Source organism: Acanthochromis polyacanthus, chromosome 14, assembly GCF_021347895.1.
Source record: "Acanthochromis polyacanthus isolate Apoly-LR-REF ecotype Palm Island chromosome 14, KAUST_Apoly_ChrSc, whole genome shotgun sequence".
NCBI classification, from domain to species: Eukaryota; Metazoa; Chordata; class Actinopteri; family Pomacentridae; genus Acanthochromis; species Acanthochromis polyacanthus.
In genome coordinates, this window is record NC_067126.1 from 28574414 (window position 1) to 28592346 (window position 17933).

At 41.5% G+C, this 17933-nt stretch overlaps 2 protein-coding genes across 3 annotated transcripts in view; one reads left to right on the forward strand and one right to left on the reverse strand.

Annotated features, from left to right (window-relative positions):
• Positions 1–5885: 5885 nt before the first annotated feature.
• desma (desmin a) lies at positions 5886–12944 on the forward strand. The gene is made up of 10 exons (XM_022187425.2): positions 5886–6593; positions 8477–8537; positions 8753–8848; positions 9740–9901; positions 9990–10115; positions 10313–10423; positions 10591–10700; positions 10830–10882; positions 11415–11506; positions 12216–12944. Exons 1-10 carry the CDS (start codon positions 6010–6012, stop codon positions 12255–12257), a joined length of 1437 nt encoding a protein of 478 aa, XP_022043117.1. The 5' UTR covers positions 5886–6009; the 3' UTR covers positions 12258–12944.
• A 1551-nt stretch (positions 12945–14495) lies between these two features.
• The window catches only part of tmem198a (transmembrane protein 198a), a 42139-nt gene continuing 38701 nt past the window's right edge, over positions 14496–17933 (reverse strand). For both annotated transcript variants that reach the window (XM_022190269.2, XM_022190268.2), the window contains one exon: positions 14496–17587. In XM_022190269.2, coding sequence (XP_022045961.1) covers positions 17435–17587 — 153 coding nt within the window. In that variant the 3' untranslated portion in view covers positions 14496–17434. The remainder of the gene's footprint in view (positions 17588–17933) is intronic.

The window sequence follows — 17933 nt, forward strand, 5'->3', positions numbered from 1 at the left end:
TAAATTGTCCGTAGGTGTGAATATGTAGATCTGTGACAGACTGGCAACCTGTCCAGTGTGTCCCCTGCCTTCACCCTAAGTCAGCTGGGATAGACTCCGTCCCTCTGTGACCCTAATGAGGATTAAGCGGTGTATAGATAATGGATAATATTAATAATCAGAAAGCAATCGATGAAAACATTCAAATAGTGCAATACAACACACATGTGCCTCCTGTAGAGCTTTTGCATGTTCCTCAACAGCTCAGTCATTGTGTTTTAACTTGTCAAGTTAAACATAACATCCAATGAAGGTCTTACAAAGTTATAGAATCAGCATTAAACTCATGGCATTTTTTTGGATTGAATATTAAATTGTTGTCATCTTACTGACAGAAGCCTGGGGCAGCCTCAGTCTGACAAAACAGCTTTCCATCTAGCTCATAAAACGTAGCACGGTTTGATTTGAAGTCTGCTGCTCTCTATTTCAGGCACATTGTGCTGCTGCTGGCTTTTGATATCATATCTTTCCTAAGATAGACCTAAAATAAATCTGGAACAAGTTTCCTTGTAAAACGCATCTATAAAGCTGTTCCGGTTTTTCCATGTTGTACACTTGCATGCAATCACAGATATGCAAACACACACACATGAATAGTCCCTCTACTCGCTCCTACTCTCTCCTTCACTATCATCCTTTAGTCATGGTGTCACTCTAGAGCAGCAGCTCAACTCTTTGGCATTTGTGTATACATGTTTGGTTGGTTACCCGGCAACATGCACTCTGTGTGATGAAACCTGCTGACCCCTCCTCACCTATAGGTGCTATTTAAGTCTTACTGAAACACAATAGGGTCGTTTTTCAACCGTCTTTGACCCTCATTACATTTCCACTATTATCACATTGCCACACAGCTCAACAACATGCTAGACTAGTGACTGTATTTGTTTATTCACTTCTGCAATGTTTCATAAAAAGTGAGTCCTGTGGATTCAGTTACTGTTGCTTCTGTCTCTTCATATAATCCCAGACTATCTTTATGATGTTATGTTCAGGGGAGTGGGTGGTGGCTGGTGGGTGGAGGTTGCATAGGGACCCAGACCATCTGTTGCAGGACTTCCTGCTCTTCTTGTTGCTGAAGATAGTTTTTTATGACTCTGGCTGTGTGTTTGCCGGCATTGTCATGTGCTGCAGAATAAATTCGGGACCAATCCTCCCTGTGGGAGTTGCAGAATTGATTGGAATCCAGATATGGAAATGTGGCTTTCTCATTTTGTGATATTTTGAAGAATCCAGACAAAGTTAAAAAAAAAAAAAAAAAGAAATCATACTATGCAATATAATCATGTTAATTAATCAAATTAACTTCAGTGAACAAAGCTTGGGAAATTACCTGTTGTTATTTTTATGCTGCAATGCTACATCCTCTTCCCAGAACAGAATCATGACATGGCTGAGTATAGAGTTTGGCTGCTATGTGCTGTTGATATTCTGAGACCTGATGCGCATGTGTCTGTGTCTACATGGTAACTATTTTCCCAGCCGTCCCGGGATCTGGGTGCTAATTTAGGAGTCTCTTTTCTAGGTTATGGGTCGGAGAGTATTGGTTGTGAGTCTGGGGGTGTTTGGCAACTCATAGGTAGCTCACTTTCTGTCCTGCACTGATGATGTGCTCTTCAACGGGAAAACACCGGGATGACTGCTGTCATCATGTCAGCAGATAACACAGTCGAGTCACATCACGCACATATCAGATTATTTCTCATCCTCTGTGAAAAGGCCTTGTATCATTTCTGGTGTGTGAGTGCAGTTGGATGAGAAGTTATTTGGAAGAGGCCACATGACTCCGTATGACAGAATTAAAATGCAGTATGTTGTTCACTGATGTTTGTCAGTATCTTACCCAGATCATATGTACATTTGGCACTGCAACAGGCAAAGTGAGGCCTGATAAGCTCTCACAGTCACCAAGGACTGACTTACACTTCACGTTTTCTGAATAAAGTGAGACTCAGCCCCACCTCCTGTTCTTGTCATAGCTGATAATCATTTGATTAATTACAAAAAAATCCCCCAAATAATTTCCCACAATACTACTAAACATAAACTCTTTGGGAAAAAATAAAAGAAGCACATCACCTCAAATTAGAAAACTGACACACATAAAAGTCACTCTACAGTGGCAGCATGTTTAACAGTGACTTTGCTACTCAACCTCTTGGGCTGAAAATCAAACTATTGCCAAAACTGCCAAAACTGCAGTTCCTTAAATGACCACTTAAGGCTGGCTCAGGCGTAAACTAACCGTGACGTCACCCGTTGGTTTCAACGCCGAGAAAATGAAGCCCGGATTTTGCTACTTCCTGGTCGCTGTTTTGGATTTTTTGGAGCCAGTGACGTAAAAAGCGTCATCAAACAGACTGGACCGGAGAGCAACTAGGGCCAGGATTGGCTGAGGACTCTCTTATCCCGCCCACGTTTTACCGCACAGGCTTCTGTTGCTGTCTATCAAGTGAAACCACGCCCCCTGGCTCCGCCAACTTTAACGATTTATTTAAAATTCAGTATTGATTTATTTTAAGATCGGCCACCTGATCTCTCATTTTGACCATGAAAACTAACGGGAAAAAATCCTGAGCTGTAGAAAATCAATCTATCAAATTTTATTTTTTCCAAAAATGAATTGGGGTCTATGGAGCAAAAGCTTTTTGGAGCCAACCCTAGCGGACGGCGTGATATTGCAAGTTTTTGACACTTCCGGGTTGGCTTCAATTCTGGAGCCAGATGCTACGTCCACTATATATACAGTCTATGGGCTGGCTCCAAAAGTGAATCGATCACTATTGACCCCACTGTTAAATGTCCAACTTTACTGCAGAAATAAGCATTTTTACAGCCTGGAACAGAAAATAATTTTAGTCTTTATGGGTAACTTTCCTGTTCATGACAACTGTATGGGGGCAGAATATTTATACAACTCACCTGTTTATTTTGTAATAGTTGAATGACCCATGAGTATCATCATTAGACACGCCATGACTCAGAGATCTTTACATGACCTGCCTCAACTCCACTCACTCCTTTGTCTGCTCTTTTTTAAATTATCTAGGGTTTAGATGGAGTCAGTCCCTGCCAAAATGGTGACAGCTGGAGCCACCACGCAGAGCTTCAAAACCACTCCTCAAGAAACCTATGAGTGACGTCACTGAGAGTTTGTCCATCTTTCTATATAGTCAGTGGCTCTTATTAGCTATAAAATGACCTGACTTCGACTGACACGTGTAATGAAAATTTAAGTCGAATCTTTTTGACAATCAATATTTGAATGCAACGATATTTATCCCAGAGTGTGTCAGTAAAAGTCGACACATTGCATTATTTTTACATTTTTTGTTATCGAAGATGGCAAGGTTTATCGTCTGCCCAGTGCATTTCAGTCGGGAAATCTAAAAATAGAGCTGACACCACTAGCAGCTGACATGCACAGTGCTCTGTGAAACGCAAATATCTGCATGACCACACACAATGACTCCCCCAGCCCCAACACCTACATGTACAGACGCTCGTACCCATACATCAGCACCGTTTTTTTTTTTTCATTTAATGCCACTCTGAAGTGTTAAAGAGCTGGGAATCTTATTTTATAACATATTATGTAAAAATAAAATCCCCAATCTTTACTCTAGCAGTGACGGCCCATTCAAATGAAAGCATAGTCATTCTTTGGTGGGTGGCTCTCAGATGAATATTTTGCATTTAACAGAACTAGAGTAATCATCAATTACATAAGTTTTAGCACATTAACACACAGCCGATCCTGCAGTTATGGCACGAGGCAGGGCAGAGATGCCTCACAAGTCTGGACCTGCTTTTAGCTGCAGGCCTGCATGTCTGAGATAGGCCATGTCTGTTATAGACCAGCAGCACTCATTCAAATACTCTCTCGTTTTCCTTCTCTCTCACACACACACACACACACACACACACAGGTAAACACGCATCCTTGTAGCAGTATGCATCTGCACTTACAATTGCATACATTCATTTCTGGGAGACTTCTTCCTTAACACTTGCTTGACTGCAACATATGTCCTGTGCCGCCACAAAATTTGCTTAAGTAGTTACATTCTTGCTGCCTGGAGTGAGAAATCTGACAAATAATATTTAGTTTTGCTAAAATGGAGCAAAGTATTGGACTCACTATCAGAAACGCAGTCTGTTATGTCTACTAATATATTACTAGGCCCCTCGTAACTATGCTAGTAATAACAGCTTTATGAGTGGATATTATGAAGATGGATAGAGATGTAGGGGCTTGTGTGTCCCAGCAATGCATATAAGTAGGCAGTGCGTGGCTAACATGCACAGATTTGTCCACCCACTCGTGGTGTCCAGTGAAGAGCTCTAATGACAAAGTCGAGTGTGCGACCTTCCTGGCAGTGGCTGTATTAGTCCCACTATGCTGCTTCTTATATAACCAAGGAAAAACACATAACTCTTTTGTAATTCTATAGCTACGGTGGGATAGTAAATCAAACACTGTATATAATAAATTCTGACATGCAGGATTAAGAAGCTGCTAAACATATGCTTTTCATGTTTAGAGATGAAATTAATATATTATAAGGTTTTGACTTCGACTTTTGGGTGGTAACAGAAATATGTGAGTGCCTTTATTAAAACAATTTTTTTAACCGCATTCTACCGAATTAACCCATAAGAACCCAGACCCATTTTTCCTTAAAGGACTTAATGATCAGACATAAAGCTTTACAAGGAAGAGACTGGGGCACTCAAAGTGCTTGTTACACTGGTGTCACCGTGGGTTCTTATGGGTTAAGTTTGGCTATTTCAACTAAATGAAGTTACATCAAATTTATGCTGAAGTAAACTCAGTAATGACTCACTCGTCCCTGAGGATGTGTGTAGTGTTTCTGAAACAAGTCTATGCTGTCTCTGTAGCAACTTCCCACGTTAGAGTTCCTGCAAACAAATGCAGACGCTGGCTGGCTGACTCACTCTCTCATTCACTCAGTCATGTAACCATCCTGAACACACACACACACATACAGAAGTCTGTCTTTCATGCAGCTGAAACTAAACCCCATCGACAGCTGAATCAAGGGCTGGCAACAGGCGCAACCAGGGGGGAGGTATGAGAAGAAAAGAAAGGCTGGATTAAAGATGATTGACTGAACAGGGTGAAGGCCTTTAACCAAATGGGTGACATATGCGTAGACTGCAGTAAACTGATTATAAAAATGTATTTGAAGCAATAGTCAGATAGTTGGATTTACACCAAATGCTGTTAATGCAGCTTCAATGTAATTTTTTTAAAGTTGATAAGTCCAGTTCCTATACAGTAGATTGAAACATTGAAAAAACTACTAAAACAGCAGAATCTTGGCTCTGAAATCATCAGCATACTGTATTTGTAAATGCAGTGGCTAGCATATTTGTGTTAAAGTAGCCAAGGAGCATCTAATTTTCACTTGTACAGTTTCTCAAATAAATCACTATGAACGCTTATTTCCAGTTTCATGACGGATAGATGAATGCCATCTGTAGGATTCAATTCAATTCAATTCAGTTTTATTTATATAGCGCCAATTACAGTCAAATTGTCTCAAGACACATTACAGAATCCATATGTTTGAACCCCCCCCCAGAGCAAGCCCTAAGGCGACAGGATGGCAGTGGAAGAACTCTAAATGCTGAAATCCTAACCCAATGGTAAATCCTAAAATCTGATTTAAAATGTTGTCGGAGGTGTCACTAAAGGGCAAACAGGGTTGCAAGGCAGCGGAGGGGTGGAAAAGTGGGAGTAGAGACTGGGTGAATGGAGATAGAGGGAGGCCGTAGAGGAGGGGTTGGGGGTAGGAGTGGGTGTGGTAAATCTACAAATAGTTGCACTCAGTGCCTGGCATTTCTTCACTTAGTTTCCTTCCCAGTTGCCCAGTGGGACAGTTGGGTCTCAGCAGCTCAAGCGGCTCCATCCTAACCATAAGCCAACTGACCAGTCAACCAGCCATGAGCAAGTCCTACTCCTCCTCAGCTCAGTCTGCCTCCTCGTACCGCCGCACCTTCGGCTCTGGCGTTGGAGCATCCCCAATGTCTTCCCTGTTCTCCTCTGTCGGGGGAGGCCGCAGCAGCTCCTCTTCCAGCCATATGGCCTCCAGGGTCTACGAGGTCAAGAGCACCGGTATTCCCTCCTTCTCCAGCTACAGGGTGTCCTCTGGTGCCGGGGGAGCAGGGTTTGGCTCCTCCACAGCTGTGCGCTCCTATGCTGGTGAGAAACTCGACTTCAACCTGGCCGATGCCATGAACCAGGACTTCCTCAACACAAGGACCAATGAGAAGGCCGAGCTCCAGCACCTCAACGACCGCTTCGCCAGCTACATCGAGAAGGTGCGTTTCCTGGAGCAGCAGAATGCGGCGCTGACGGTGGAGATCGAGAAGCTGAGGGGCCGCGAGGGGCCCGGCCGCGTGGCTGAGATGTATGAGGAGGAGATGAGGGAGCTGAGGAGGCAGATTGAGGCCATCTCCAACCAGCGTGCCAGAGTGGAAGTGGAGAGAGACAACCTGGCTGATGACCTGCAGAAACTCAAGCTCAGGTAAGCTTAGATGGATGGAACTGTGCCAGTGTGTGGTGATGAAAAAAGGTTGAATAAAGAATGATTTCTGTCTTATTGTTTCCAGAGAACACATCTTATCTGTTAGATGTGAGCAAGACACTAACCAGAACGCCAGCTGAATAGTTCTGACAGGGTCTCTGACACATTGCACTTCTACAATCAGTTCAAATAACTGGAATCATCAGAGGGCCAGAACCTTTTTGACTTGTGACCCGTCAAAGAAAAGCAATTTGAACTGCCTTCTAACTAATACCTCTATGAGTTTAGACAGCAAGCTCCAGGAAAAAGTGATGTCTCTATCACTGATTTCTTCCCTTGAATAGATTTTAGTAGCCTGGTCAGGTAAAATGCTTCAGAATTGACCTGTTTGGTGTCATAGAACAGATGAGAATTTCAAGAATAAAACAAAAAATATAAATCAAACTTAAAATTGTACAACAGAAATACTGTATGCGGTTAAATACCTCTTGGACTCCATTATTATTAGAGGCACATTATTGGACTTTGTAGGATGATAAAATGGAAAAATATGAAAAGCTGAAGAGTGCTAAAAAGAGTAGACTTTGAAATATTGGGTTTAATCTCTGCAATGAAAGTAGCAAAAACACCAGCGAGTGGCATCAAAGACAGATTGTTGATTTCCACAGGACGCCTCTCGTCTTTTAGAGAATAGGGAAACAACAAAGTAACAAAGGGGAGATTTGAGAACAGGCATACTTGAGTGAGTGCTACGGTCCAGCAGCTTCTTACAAAGGTGTTTTATAATTTATTCACAAGAGACTTAACAGAGGAAAATGAAGAGAGACACAGATTTGCAGGCTCATAGCAGTGAAGTGAAGACAGAGACAGATAAAGTTTCTGCCAGACAGAAGGCAGTCAGACAGTAAGAGAAGCAGACAGATGAAAATGAACAGATGTATATGCACAGCCCGCTCGTCTGTGAGAGAGCACACAAAGGAATAAGAGTAAAACGCGGATAAAGATTTTAAAATTGTAAAAGACAGTCCACCAAATACACTCAGAGTGAGCAGACACAGAGATAGAGGGAGCTTTAATGTGGGGGTGTCTCTGAATAGTCTATTTGTGGCTACTAGGTCAGCTCTGTGAATTTAGAATTCTGTCACTGCAACAGCACTTAAATTAAAGCGTATATCCAAACACACACAACGTCCAATTTGCACACGCAGCACACACACTCGCTCTTCTCTCTCTGTTTATCAGGCCTTTTTAACCATTGCCTGAAGCGCTGAGTGAACCCTGCCAAAGCACCTGCTACACTCACTGAGATCAAAACACACGCATAGACCTCCTGCCTGCAAACATTTACCATGCAGACACACACACTCTGATGCATTTTTACTGAACATTTCCATGAACCGTGATGTCATTACAATCTACAAAGTGCAACCAGTCACTCTCTCCTCCTTTGTTATCTGCAAAGATATCTATAGGCAGAATGCACGCACTGCACGAACGCATTTCTTCCACATTCTCCAGTTGTTCAAATCACATAGTGAAATGCTAATTCTAGAAACAGCGCCAGCCAAGGACGGGCCGCTGCTCCTTTCTCACTGTTACCCTTCTGACTCTTGACAGTGTGACAGCAGCTGCCCCACAGCTTTAGGACTCTAAACGCAAGTGTCAAAGTGTGTGTACATGTGGATATGGGTGCAAATAAAAGTTTAGCTAAAAAAGAACAGAGAGGCTGGAGGAATGGCAAGTGGTAACTAGGTTAGCTGTCTACTAAGTGGTCCCTGGGGAAGAAGCAATGCTCTGAAACACAGACTTTATTCTCTTTTATTTCAACTTTCCTCTTTTCTTTTTGCTCTTTTCCTCTTTGCATGTTGCTGTCACTCTCCCAGGCTTCAAGAAGAGATTCACCAGAAGGAAGAGGCTGAGAACAACCTGTCTGCTTTCAGAGCCGTACGTCTTCTATTTCCATAAAATCGTTCCTTTATATCTCAGTCATTTTCTCCTCACAGCCTGAAGTAAACAGAAACTTTCATTCAGTCTCATTCCCCTTTGGTTGCTTGTGTAACTTTCCCTTGCCCGTTCTTCTCTCAATTTTCTGGCCTCACTGCATATTTCTACCTTTACAGCCGGGAGTCAGCGTATGTTTTTTGTGCTTCTGTGTTTAGGATGTTGACAGTGCAACTCTGGCCAGGCTGGACCTGGAGAGACGCATTGAGAGTCTGCAAGAGGAGATTGCCTTCCTCAAGAAGATCCATGAGGAGGTTTGCTCATCTCTTTTTATTTTTTTTGGCTTCCTTGCAACGAGGCCACTATGTCTACTGTATGTGTGTCACTAGGATGGCGTGCATTGCATCATATAACACCTCTGTGAGATGATATGCCGTGCTGTAATATCAGATCTGAGTCTCGGTAGGCATGTGAATCTTCAAAGGATCAGATATTTCACACTTGAACACACCCGCTGATGTTAAAACACAATTAATATGCCTATTAACACATTTCGTATGAAGAAATGCAACAAAATGCGGAATTAGTTCTTGCAGGGCAGAAGCAATACGTGCGGCAGAAACATTTGTGCCCATTTATTTGAGATCAAAAGAGACGCTGAGCCATGCATATGTCGGCACAGCTGAGTTCCCTTCCCGTCATTTTGTCTTCTTTAGCTCAACTTTGACCTCTCAGAAATGCTGAACTGCTGATTGGTTGAAGGGAGCATGTCAGCTGTTTGTCAGCTGTGAGTGGTAGAGAAGAAGAGTGTGTGTCTGTGAACAGATGCAAAGCTAAATATATCTTTGGGTTGGACAAAAAGGCAGCTGAGTGCAGCCTTCATAACTTCAAAAATTCTAGTCCTATAATGCTGAATTAGCTTGTTGCTAATATTTCTTCAATGTTGCATTAATGCACTACCAGGCATATTTAGTTTGACATTTTATATTTCTGCTGTATGTAAATGTCATTAATGTAGCACTATATTCTAAACTTTCTATTGCAGTGTTTGAGATATTTTAGAGTTCCAATGCAATGTTAGTTTATGCTATACTGCAATTGTTTTGGCATTAATTATTAAAGCAGACATGGCTTGAATAAGAACTTTGCATGCTGCTTCTTTCTCTACAAATCCTAAAAACAAATGTTCGCTCATCTTCTTGCAGGAGATCCGTGAGCTGCAGAGCCAGATGCAGGACACTCAGGTGCAGATCCAGATGGACATGTCCAAACCCGACCTGACTGCTGCTCTGAGAGACATCCGCATGCAGTACGAGGCCATCGCTGCCAAGAACATTGCAGAGGCCGAGGACTGGTACAAATCCAAGGTAGAGTGTAAACACACACGTAACCAACACGCACAGATGGTCCGCTTTAGCCGTTGCCTTGTTAAAACCTCACCTTCTCTCTCACCAGGTGTCTGATCTGAACCAGGCCGTGAACAAGAACAATGATGCCCTGCGTCAGGCCAAGCAGGACACCATGGAGTACAGGCACCAGATCCAGTCCTACACCTGCGAGATCGACTCACTCAAAGGCACCGTGAGTATTTGCTGCACCTCATCTCACTTTAATCCAGTTCACTTATCTGCTTTGTGGCATTTCCTCTTTCTGGACATACCATAAGCACATTTCCTGCTCAGGCACACAGCCCTGATCTCCCTCTTTCAATCGCTTTCATGCCATTTTAGGCGTGTAGACTCATCTTTTCCTCCCCTAACTTCGTCTCTCTGTTGTAGAACGAGTCTCTGCTGCGCCAGATGAGAGATATGGAAGATCGCATGGGCCGCGAGGCTTCTGGTTACCAGGATACAATTGCAAGGCTGGAGGAAGATATCGCTAAAATGAAGGTAATGAGCTTAGATGTTTTACAGTGATATTTCACAATAGATAGCCTATTGTGAAGTAGTAGCTTAAAGCTGATGCCGGGTTTAGGATTTTGTAAATACTTAACAGGGGTTTTGTTTCATTGATTTTCTGTTTGCAAGCAATCATTCTTTTATTTATTGATTCAAAGGACGACATGGCCCGCCACCTGAGGGAATACCAGGACCTCCTCAATGTGAAGATGGCCCTCGATATTGAAATCGCCACCTACCGCAAGCTGCTGGAGGGAGAGGAGAGCAGGTTTGTGTGTTTGAATGCAACAGAGGACAGTATCAGTCCTGAAACTGCTTGAATTTTTGGGCCATTTGTATATTATGTCATACTTGTCACTATCTTTTAATGCAAATTTTTGTGCTTCTTCTACTTCAGGATCACTACCAATGTGCCTATGCAGTCTGCCTACTCCTCCATTGGATTCAGAGGTAGGAGAATTAGTGCTTTTTCTTCCTTCCACACCTAACAAAATCTATTTTACATTCCAGATGAGTCATTGAGGGGATAAAAAAGACTAATTATAGCCTGTGACTGTATATGGTAGGTGTTATTTTGAGGGTATTGCGTGGGGCGTATCTGCAGTGACACATTTTGACCACTGTGTGGGGATATGTGACATATCAAAAACCACCATGGCTCACTGATTCGCAGAGGGAAGCATCAACAAGCCACACGTCAATAATCACACATTTCTGGCTGTCCATTTGATGCGTTTACAGTCCAAATGTGGAATTAATCCCTGTCAAAGCCTCCACTTGTTTTGTGACTGCTTCAGTGGAAATAAGACTGCTGTGTGACTGTCTCCTTAATGTGGAAGGCATGTTTAATTACCTTTCTCACAGAAATATTAAGCTAAGATCAGTGTGTTTAGACTAAATTGCTTCAGTGTAGCTGTAGAAAAGCTAAATATATAAGTGGGAAATAGTGTAAGATCTGCATATGTGATTGTGTGTCTTACAGAGACCAGTCCGGAGTCCCAACATCAGCGCTCATCAGAGGTTCACTCCAAGAAAACTGTTCTCATCAAGACCATTGAGACCCGCGATGGAGAGGTCTGAACTCACACACACACTCACACATGAATCTACACACAAATACGCACACGTATTTCATGTATAGAGATGTCTACGCACAGCCACTCTAACTATCATATGACAAACATACTGTAAAATAATTCAAAAGTTGTAACATTAATGCTTTTTCAACACCTTCATTATATTCTTACCCAGATGAAGTATTCTATGAGCCAGGGCGCTAGTGCCCAATGTGTAAGTCTGGTTCCATTCTCACCTTTAAACATCTGCTCACATCAGCGGGTGAAAGCAAACTACCAGATTTGAAAACAAAACTCTCCCTTTGTTCTTGAGTTATTCCCCCACCCTTGTATTTTTATGTCTCATGTTTGGGACAAAAGGCTTTTCAGTCTCCAGCTTCCAGTCTCTTCCCAAAGTTATACTCCAAATCTTGTAGTTTGCACTGACCCTGTACAGACACTTTGAAAAAAAGTTGCAACACTCTGCAACACCGGTTTCCTTGAACAAGCAGCTTCACCGTCAGCGCTACAGTTGGTCCCTGCACAGCACTTCACTTTGAGCAACAACCCGCACTGAATGTTGAACACCAGTAGCATCAGTATCAGGCTGTTCACTGTCGATGGGAAATTTGCTCGCATATTGTCAGCAAAAACTCTGCAAAAAAAAACTGTGCATTTTATTTATTGCCTCCATGACATTTTGTGATATCTCTCTTTGTTCTCCTCAGGTCGTCAGTGAGTCCACACAACACCAGCAAGACATCATGTAAACAAGAAGAAGCAATATTAAATAAATAGTATAAACAGTGCACAATTTTCCTACCACTACTAGAATGATTTATAAGCTGAGCCTGTTTTTCAATACAGAATACTGACCATTTCATCTGATCTAAATGTAAACACAAATGAATAAATTCAACCAGTATACATTTAGCACAACTTGCATTATAGGATAAATGCAGTATGATGGCACAGTGCCTTTAGCCTGGTTTTAAATAAAGGGCATTCCATTATTTCTTTATTTGTGTTACTTTCCTTCTCTCAAAAACATCAGGATTATTATATCTTGTCTACAAAAATACTTCAGCGGCGAAAGTTGCATTTTAAATGAACAACGTTTGCAAGCTGCAAAACAGATCAATGCGTCTGCAACACCATGGCCAAACATCCTTTTGTAAGAGTCAATTTAACTGCACATATTCCAAGATTTGTTTGTGCAAATGTACACGTATATGATCGATTAAGATGAGGCGATCTGCGGGAGTGATTTAAGGAAGGTGACGTGTTGGTCTTGAAAAAATGCCAGAAGCACAGACATCGAATGAAAAAGGAACTCAGTCATGTTTGAAGTTTGAGCTCTATAGCATGTGCTGGGTGTTTGATTGTATGTGTATGGGTAACCGTGATATGGTGCTGCTCTGGAACAAAAATCTCAAATAAAGACATTGATTATCACAGCTTGTCACAGATTTGGTGTTTGCTTGTGTGAAACAGTCTGCTTCTTTAACTCCAGTCATTAGCTTTCCTCAGATTGCATACATGCCTTTTCACTGATTCCTTTCTGAACTGTTTCTACCCACTGCATTCATTATCTGATGTGGGATGTGTTTGCTTTTCAAAAATGATACCACCTTCCGCAGTCAGGCGTAACACCCTTCGGCTAACATTTAACTCACTTTCAGACATAAAATAAGAGTTGCAGCCCTTTTGAAATTATCAGTAACCGAGCAGATCTGGGTACACTGAAAGTGAACAATGGCTCGTTAATGAGCTGTCCCTGGTCGCGCTTTGCTTCCAGCGGAAAGCAGACTAGCACAGCAACAAGAATTACAGTCTGTGCTTTTTGTTTCTGAAGTCACTGGACTGAAAATGTCAGCAGAGATTTTAAAAAAAATGGAAGGGGAGAGAAAGAAAAGAAACATACAGATAATAAATGAGCGTGCATGAAAGAGCAAGCTGGCGATCGTGGTACAGAGGAGAAAAGAGAAGACACGTGTACTGAAAAGGTTATTCAGAGATGCACAGAAAACGACACAACAGGAGGAATTAGGGAAAGATAATTACACAGGGCAACAGAGAAACACAGACAGACAGAATGTAACTGCTATTCCAGTAATTAGTGGTTCCATGTTGGCCAGAACTTTCTGTTCTCGCCACTGTTTCTTTGCAATGTCTGTGAAAGGTGACAGCCTCCCAGTCATTATAGGTCATCAGAAAAGGGCAGCGTGTTCCTCTAGTCTATTTCTTTTGAATGAAGTCAGCTTACCTCAATGATCTCTGACGATTCACTGCTTATGACTCCATTTATCCTGATGTTTGAAGCTTTTGATAGAAAAATTCTTTACATTTTGATGCAGTGTTGCACTGTTCAGATTCAGTGTACAAGTTTTACCATTTTTGTTACATAACTGCTGCACTGTAGTTTGTTATGAAGCTGCAAAACAACAGTAGCCTGAAACCTTTACTGTCAGAACACACGAAGGTGAACTCAGCTGGTCAAGGAGACGCTTCACTTTTTCCATGCATCATAGTTGTCCTTGGAATTTCTTTAGAATGGCTGAGACTTGCAGAAATATTATATATAGATGCACACAATACACAGCAGAGCCTGACTAAAAGTGAACTACTGAGGTTGATATCTGGCTACATAAAAAAATCAAAGCTGATGCGAACATTTATATGTAAGAAAAAATAACTTGTCAAGGCTCTCTGACTGACAAATATCATTACATATCACGTGTATAGTGCAGTGTCTTGGCATGTTACTGACTGACATCTTTTTTAAAAAAAACATATACAAAGATATATGACATATATCAGATATGAAAATATGAAAATGTAAAACTGCTGATATACTGTAGCAGCTTGGTCATTTGTCTCTAACTGTATACTGTGCTAAATTTCAAAATAAAAGTTAGTTTGATCACTGAATTGTTCCTATTATGTAAAGTGTGTGCTTCTTAATATGACACAGATGAAATGAAGAAACTGTAGAAACAACAAGACAATTGGATTGTAGAATCACAATGTTTATCATATGTTAGGTCCATATAAATCCATGCTCAATAATAATAATAATAATAATAATAATAATAATAACAATAATAATAACATGATTTGTACAAATTTAGAGTGGGTGGCAGGACAATGATGAATCAGAGTCAAGGCTCAGTTTAGCGCTTTTCAACATCAGCTGTTGAAACACCGGGACAAAAAGTGCATCAACCACCCAGCCAAATCAAACCAACCGGACTTATAGTAGCATCACAATGTAGCAGGGCTAGGCCATTAGAAAATAATCAGCTGCATAAATTACATACGTGGTGTAAACATGGGAATGAAGCCAAACGATTTGTACATTTAAAAACTATTTACAGGTCAATATCTACAATCAAAAGGTTTCCCCCGACATATAATTAAGAAGTGACAGGCAAATCACAGAAAATATTAGAAATAAGACAAAGCAAATAAAAAAGAAAATCAGTGAAAGAATTATTACAGTTTGTCCCCAAATTACAAGCAAGAGCGGGGCCAATGTTTAGAACTGACATTTAATTTCCCAGTAAAGACTGGCGGCATTAGAACTGCACTACAGTTAAAAAACACAAAAAAGGAGACCAGAACAGCCACTACTGCAAAACACTATACAGCAGGACAGAAGGTGACTTAGCATAATACATGTCAGAAAGAGGGAAATGAGCCAAATGCCTTTTTCAAGCCCTTTATCTGGATAAACTGAAGAGAAGAGAAGAGAAGAGAAGAGAAGAGAAGAGAAGAGAAGAGAAGAGAAGAGAAGAGAAGAGAAGAGAAGAGAAGAGAAGAGAAGAGAAGAGAAGAGAAGAGAAGATGTATTTCTACAAGTGTTTTATGTACCTCAGGACCAATAAAGTAAACTTTGACAACAATGACACATTGGAAAGATTCATGCAGTTACGGTTATGATGCAAATGATCGAACCACCATTTGCAAAGAGCTGCAAGTCCTTCTTAATTCCAGTATCACCCACTGTTCAGTGGTACTTTAGTATTTAAGCACAGTAGCGCTACTTTGTTGGTCTGAACCTCAGAAATAAAAGTCTACAAAAAGCACATAAAGCGCACAATTCAAGTAGCCACTCTGGTGTGCGATTTCAAACATTTCTTCACTTTTATACCATTGGATCTTTCATTTGTTGCTTTTTGTAGCAATATTTTTGCCTCTATGGGAATTCTAACATTGGCAGTATTGGTGTTCACAGTTCCATAGAGTTTTTTTTTTTTTTTAAACTGCACTGTACTAAAAATACCTCCTGTACAGACTCCCTTTCCTTTCTGGATGTTTAGTACAACAATATCAATGTAAGGAGCACATTTGAATTTTAAAGCAACTAACACACAAATGCATGTAAACACACAGAGAAATTCCAGGAATAAAAGGTCCAGCAGTAAACATTAGAGGGCGCCATTAGCAAATGCTTTCATCTTCTCAGCGTCTCATCTGTTACAGGAGATCATCTTCTTTTTAAAACTCCTCCTTTTTTTTATTTAAGATTTCGTCCAGACTTAATAGAAGCAACATTTTTAACTGGAGTACCACACTGGCTCAAAAAGAGGGAATAAATTGCATGTTCTGCGTACACCACAATGGATCCCCCTCTCCTTGGCCAGCAGTTGGTACAATCCATCACTTGCCACAGGGCTCACATGTCCACTCTCACACACACTAAAACACACTATTCTTTTTTCCATTTTCCCTGTCGTGTGTTGACCTCTCCAAACTGTCAAACAGATTTCATGACAACACTCAAATTCCTGTATGGCAGTATTTGATAGCTTTGTGCCTTAAGAGAACATTTCAACAGCTGACACAACCTGCAAAGGTAAATTGTTTTGGGAATAAGAGGCAGAAGAGGGACGTGAGAGCACTTAGAGACATGTCGACAAGTAGAACTACATAGCTTACACAAACGTTTTAAATTTACCGGAAAGAGGAAAGAAGCGGGGAAGGATGTGCCTCCTGCTCAGGCCCACATTTGGAACAGTTGGCGATTAAGGACACAAGGAAAAGTGACAAGATGTAACGCACATTCTCCTGGGAAAATGGCAACAATACAGGCAATGACACATTAATTCCTAAGAAGTAACGCAAAGAATTGTCTTTGGTGTGAACTGCTTATCCAGTTCACTCCGAAAACTGGTCCCCGTTCTGAATGTTGTGCTGCCGTGTCCAGATTTACAGGCCTTCAGTGAAGGTAAAATGCTGATTTCAGGAATATTTTGCTTCACATGGAGAAAACTATAAGGAGCTGCCTTTGAGTTTCAGGGTGTTTTTTGTGTTCTTTATGTGTCATTTTCCTCATATCATAATCCTTAAAGTTTCCTCCTCTAATTACCTTCGAAGCAGAAACCAGTGAAAGTTCATTAAAAGTAGTTTTACCTCAACTCCATGAAAGTCCTGTTACGCACTTTTATCTGAAATGGCGTGGCACTCCTGTGGAGAGCAGTGGTTTTGACATTTTTTTCCCCTCCTACTGCACTCCCACAGGAAATTACTTCTTATAACTTGAAGCAAACCAAAAAAGTTTTAAACCAAATGTTCAGCAGAGGCAGTTTACTTAATTCCACATAGGACAAGTTTTCCAGCGTCCTTTGGGTGAATACAGTAACAGAAAAGCCAAAAACAATACGTGATGACCCACTTTTCTTGCTCCTTCTCGAAGAAAATCCACCGTTCTGATATCTTGATGTTCAAAAAGAGCAAAACAAGACGTAAGTGGACAAATAAATACAACAGGTCTTAGGAGGAAAATCAGTGTGGGTCGAACCACCTTTGGGATGTACTGAGCTCCAGATGGGCTACCACGCAGTTGATTGGGTTGGCACGGCAAGGTTGGGTTTTCTGTCCTTCACTGTGACTAGAAGTTTTGAAGTAGACTTGGACTGTGTGTGGATTTGTCCAATTCACTGCCTCAGATACGAACTGGAGGTCCAGAGGGGGCCGTGAGGGGCACTTGAGAGCCGCAGTCGTAGTCGAGTTCAGCCATCCGAGAGCGGCTCATCATTCGACTCTGGGAGTACGCCCGTCTGTCAGTCTGTCTGTCTCTGAAGCTCCGGATGTAGCTCTGTGGACAGACAGAAGATACAGGGATGTAATGAGAGTGAACAGTCATTAAAGCTTCTAGTAATGTACATCAAGTGTACAGGAATAGTTTGACATTCAGGATATATCCACTTGTGGGAGCATTTCCCAGCTGGGAGCAGCGACTCCCTTCAGCCTCCACTGCTAATGAGACATTGATGTACTTAAAGCAAAGTTAGGACTTTAATGTAGTACTTTATGTCAAACTGAATGAGCACAGAGCATCCATCCATTCTCTATACACCGCTTAATCCTCAGTAGGGTCACGGAGGACTGGAGTCTATCCCAGCTGATTTAGGGAGAAGGCAGGGGACACACTGGACAGGTCG

Coding starts and splice junctions, on each gene's coding strand:
- desma (XM_022187425.2), top strand. CDS start 6,010: ATGAGCAAGTCCTACTCCTCCTCAGCTCAGTCTGCCTCCTCGTACCGC. Junction 8,849..9,739: donor TCAAGAAGATCCATGAGGAG/GTTTGCTCATCT, acceptor ATCTTCTTGCAG/GAGATCCGTGAGCTGCAGAG. Junction 10,116..10,312: donor TCGACTCACTCAAAGGCACC/GTGAGTATTTGC, acceptor TCTCTGTTGTAG/AACGAGTCTCTGCTGCGCCA.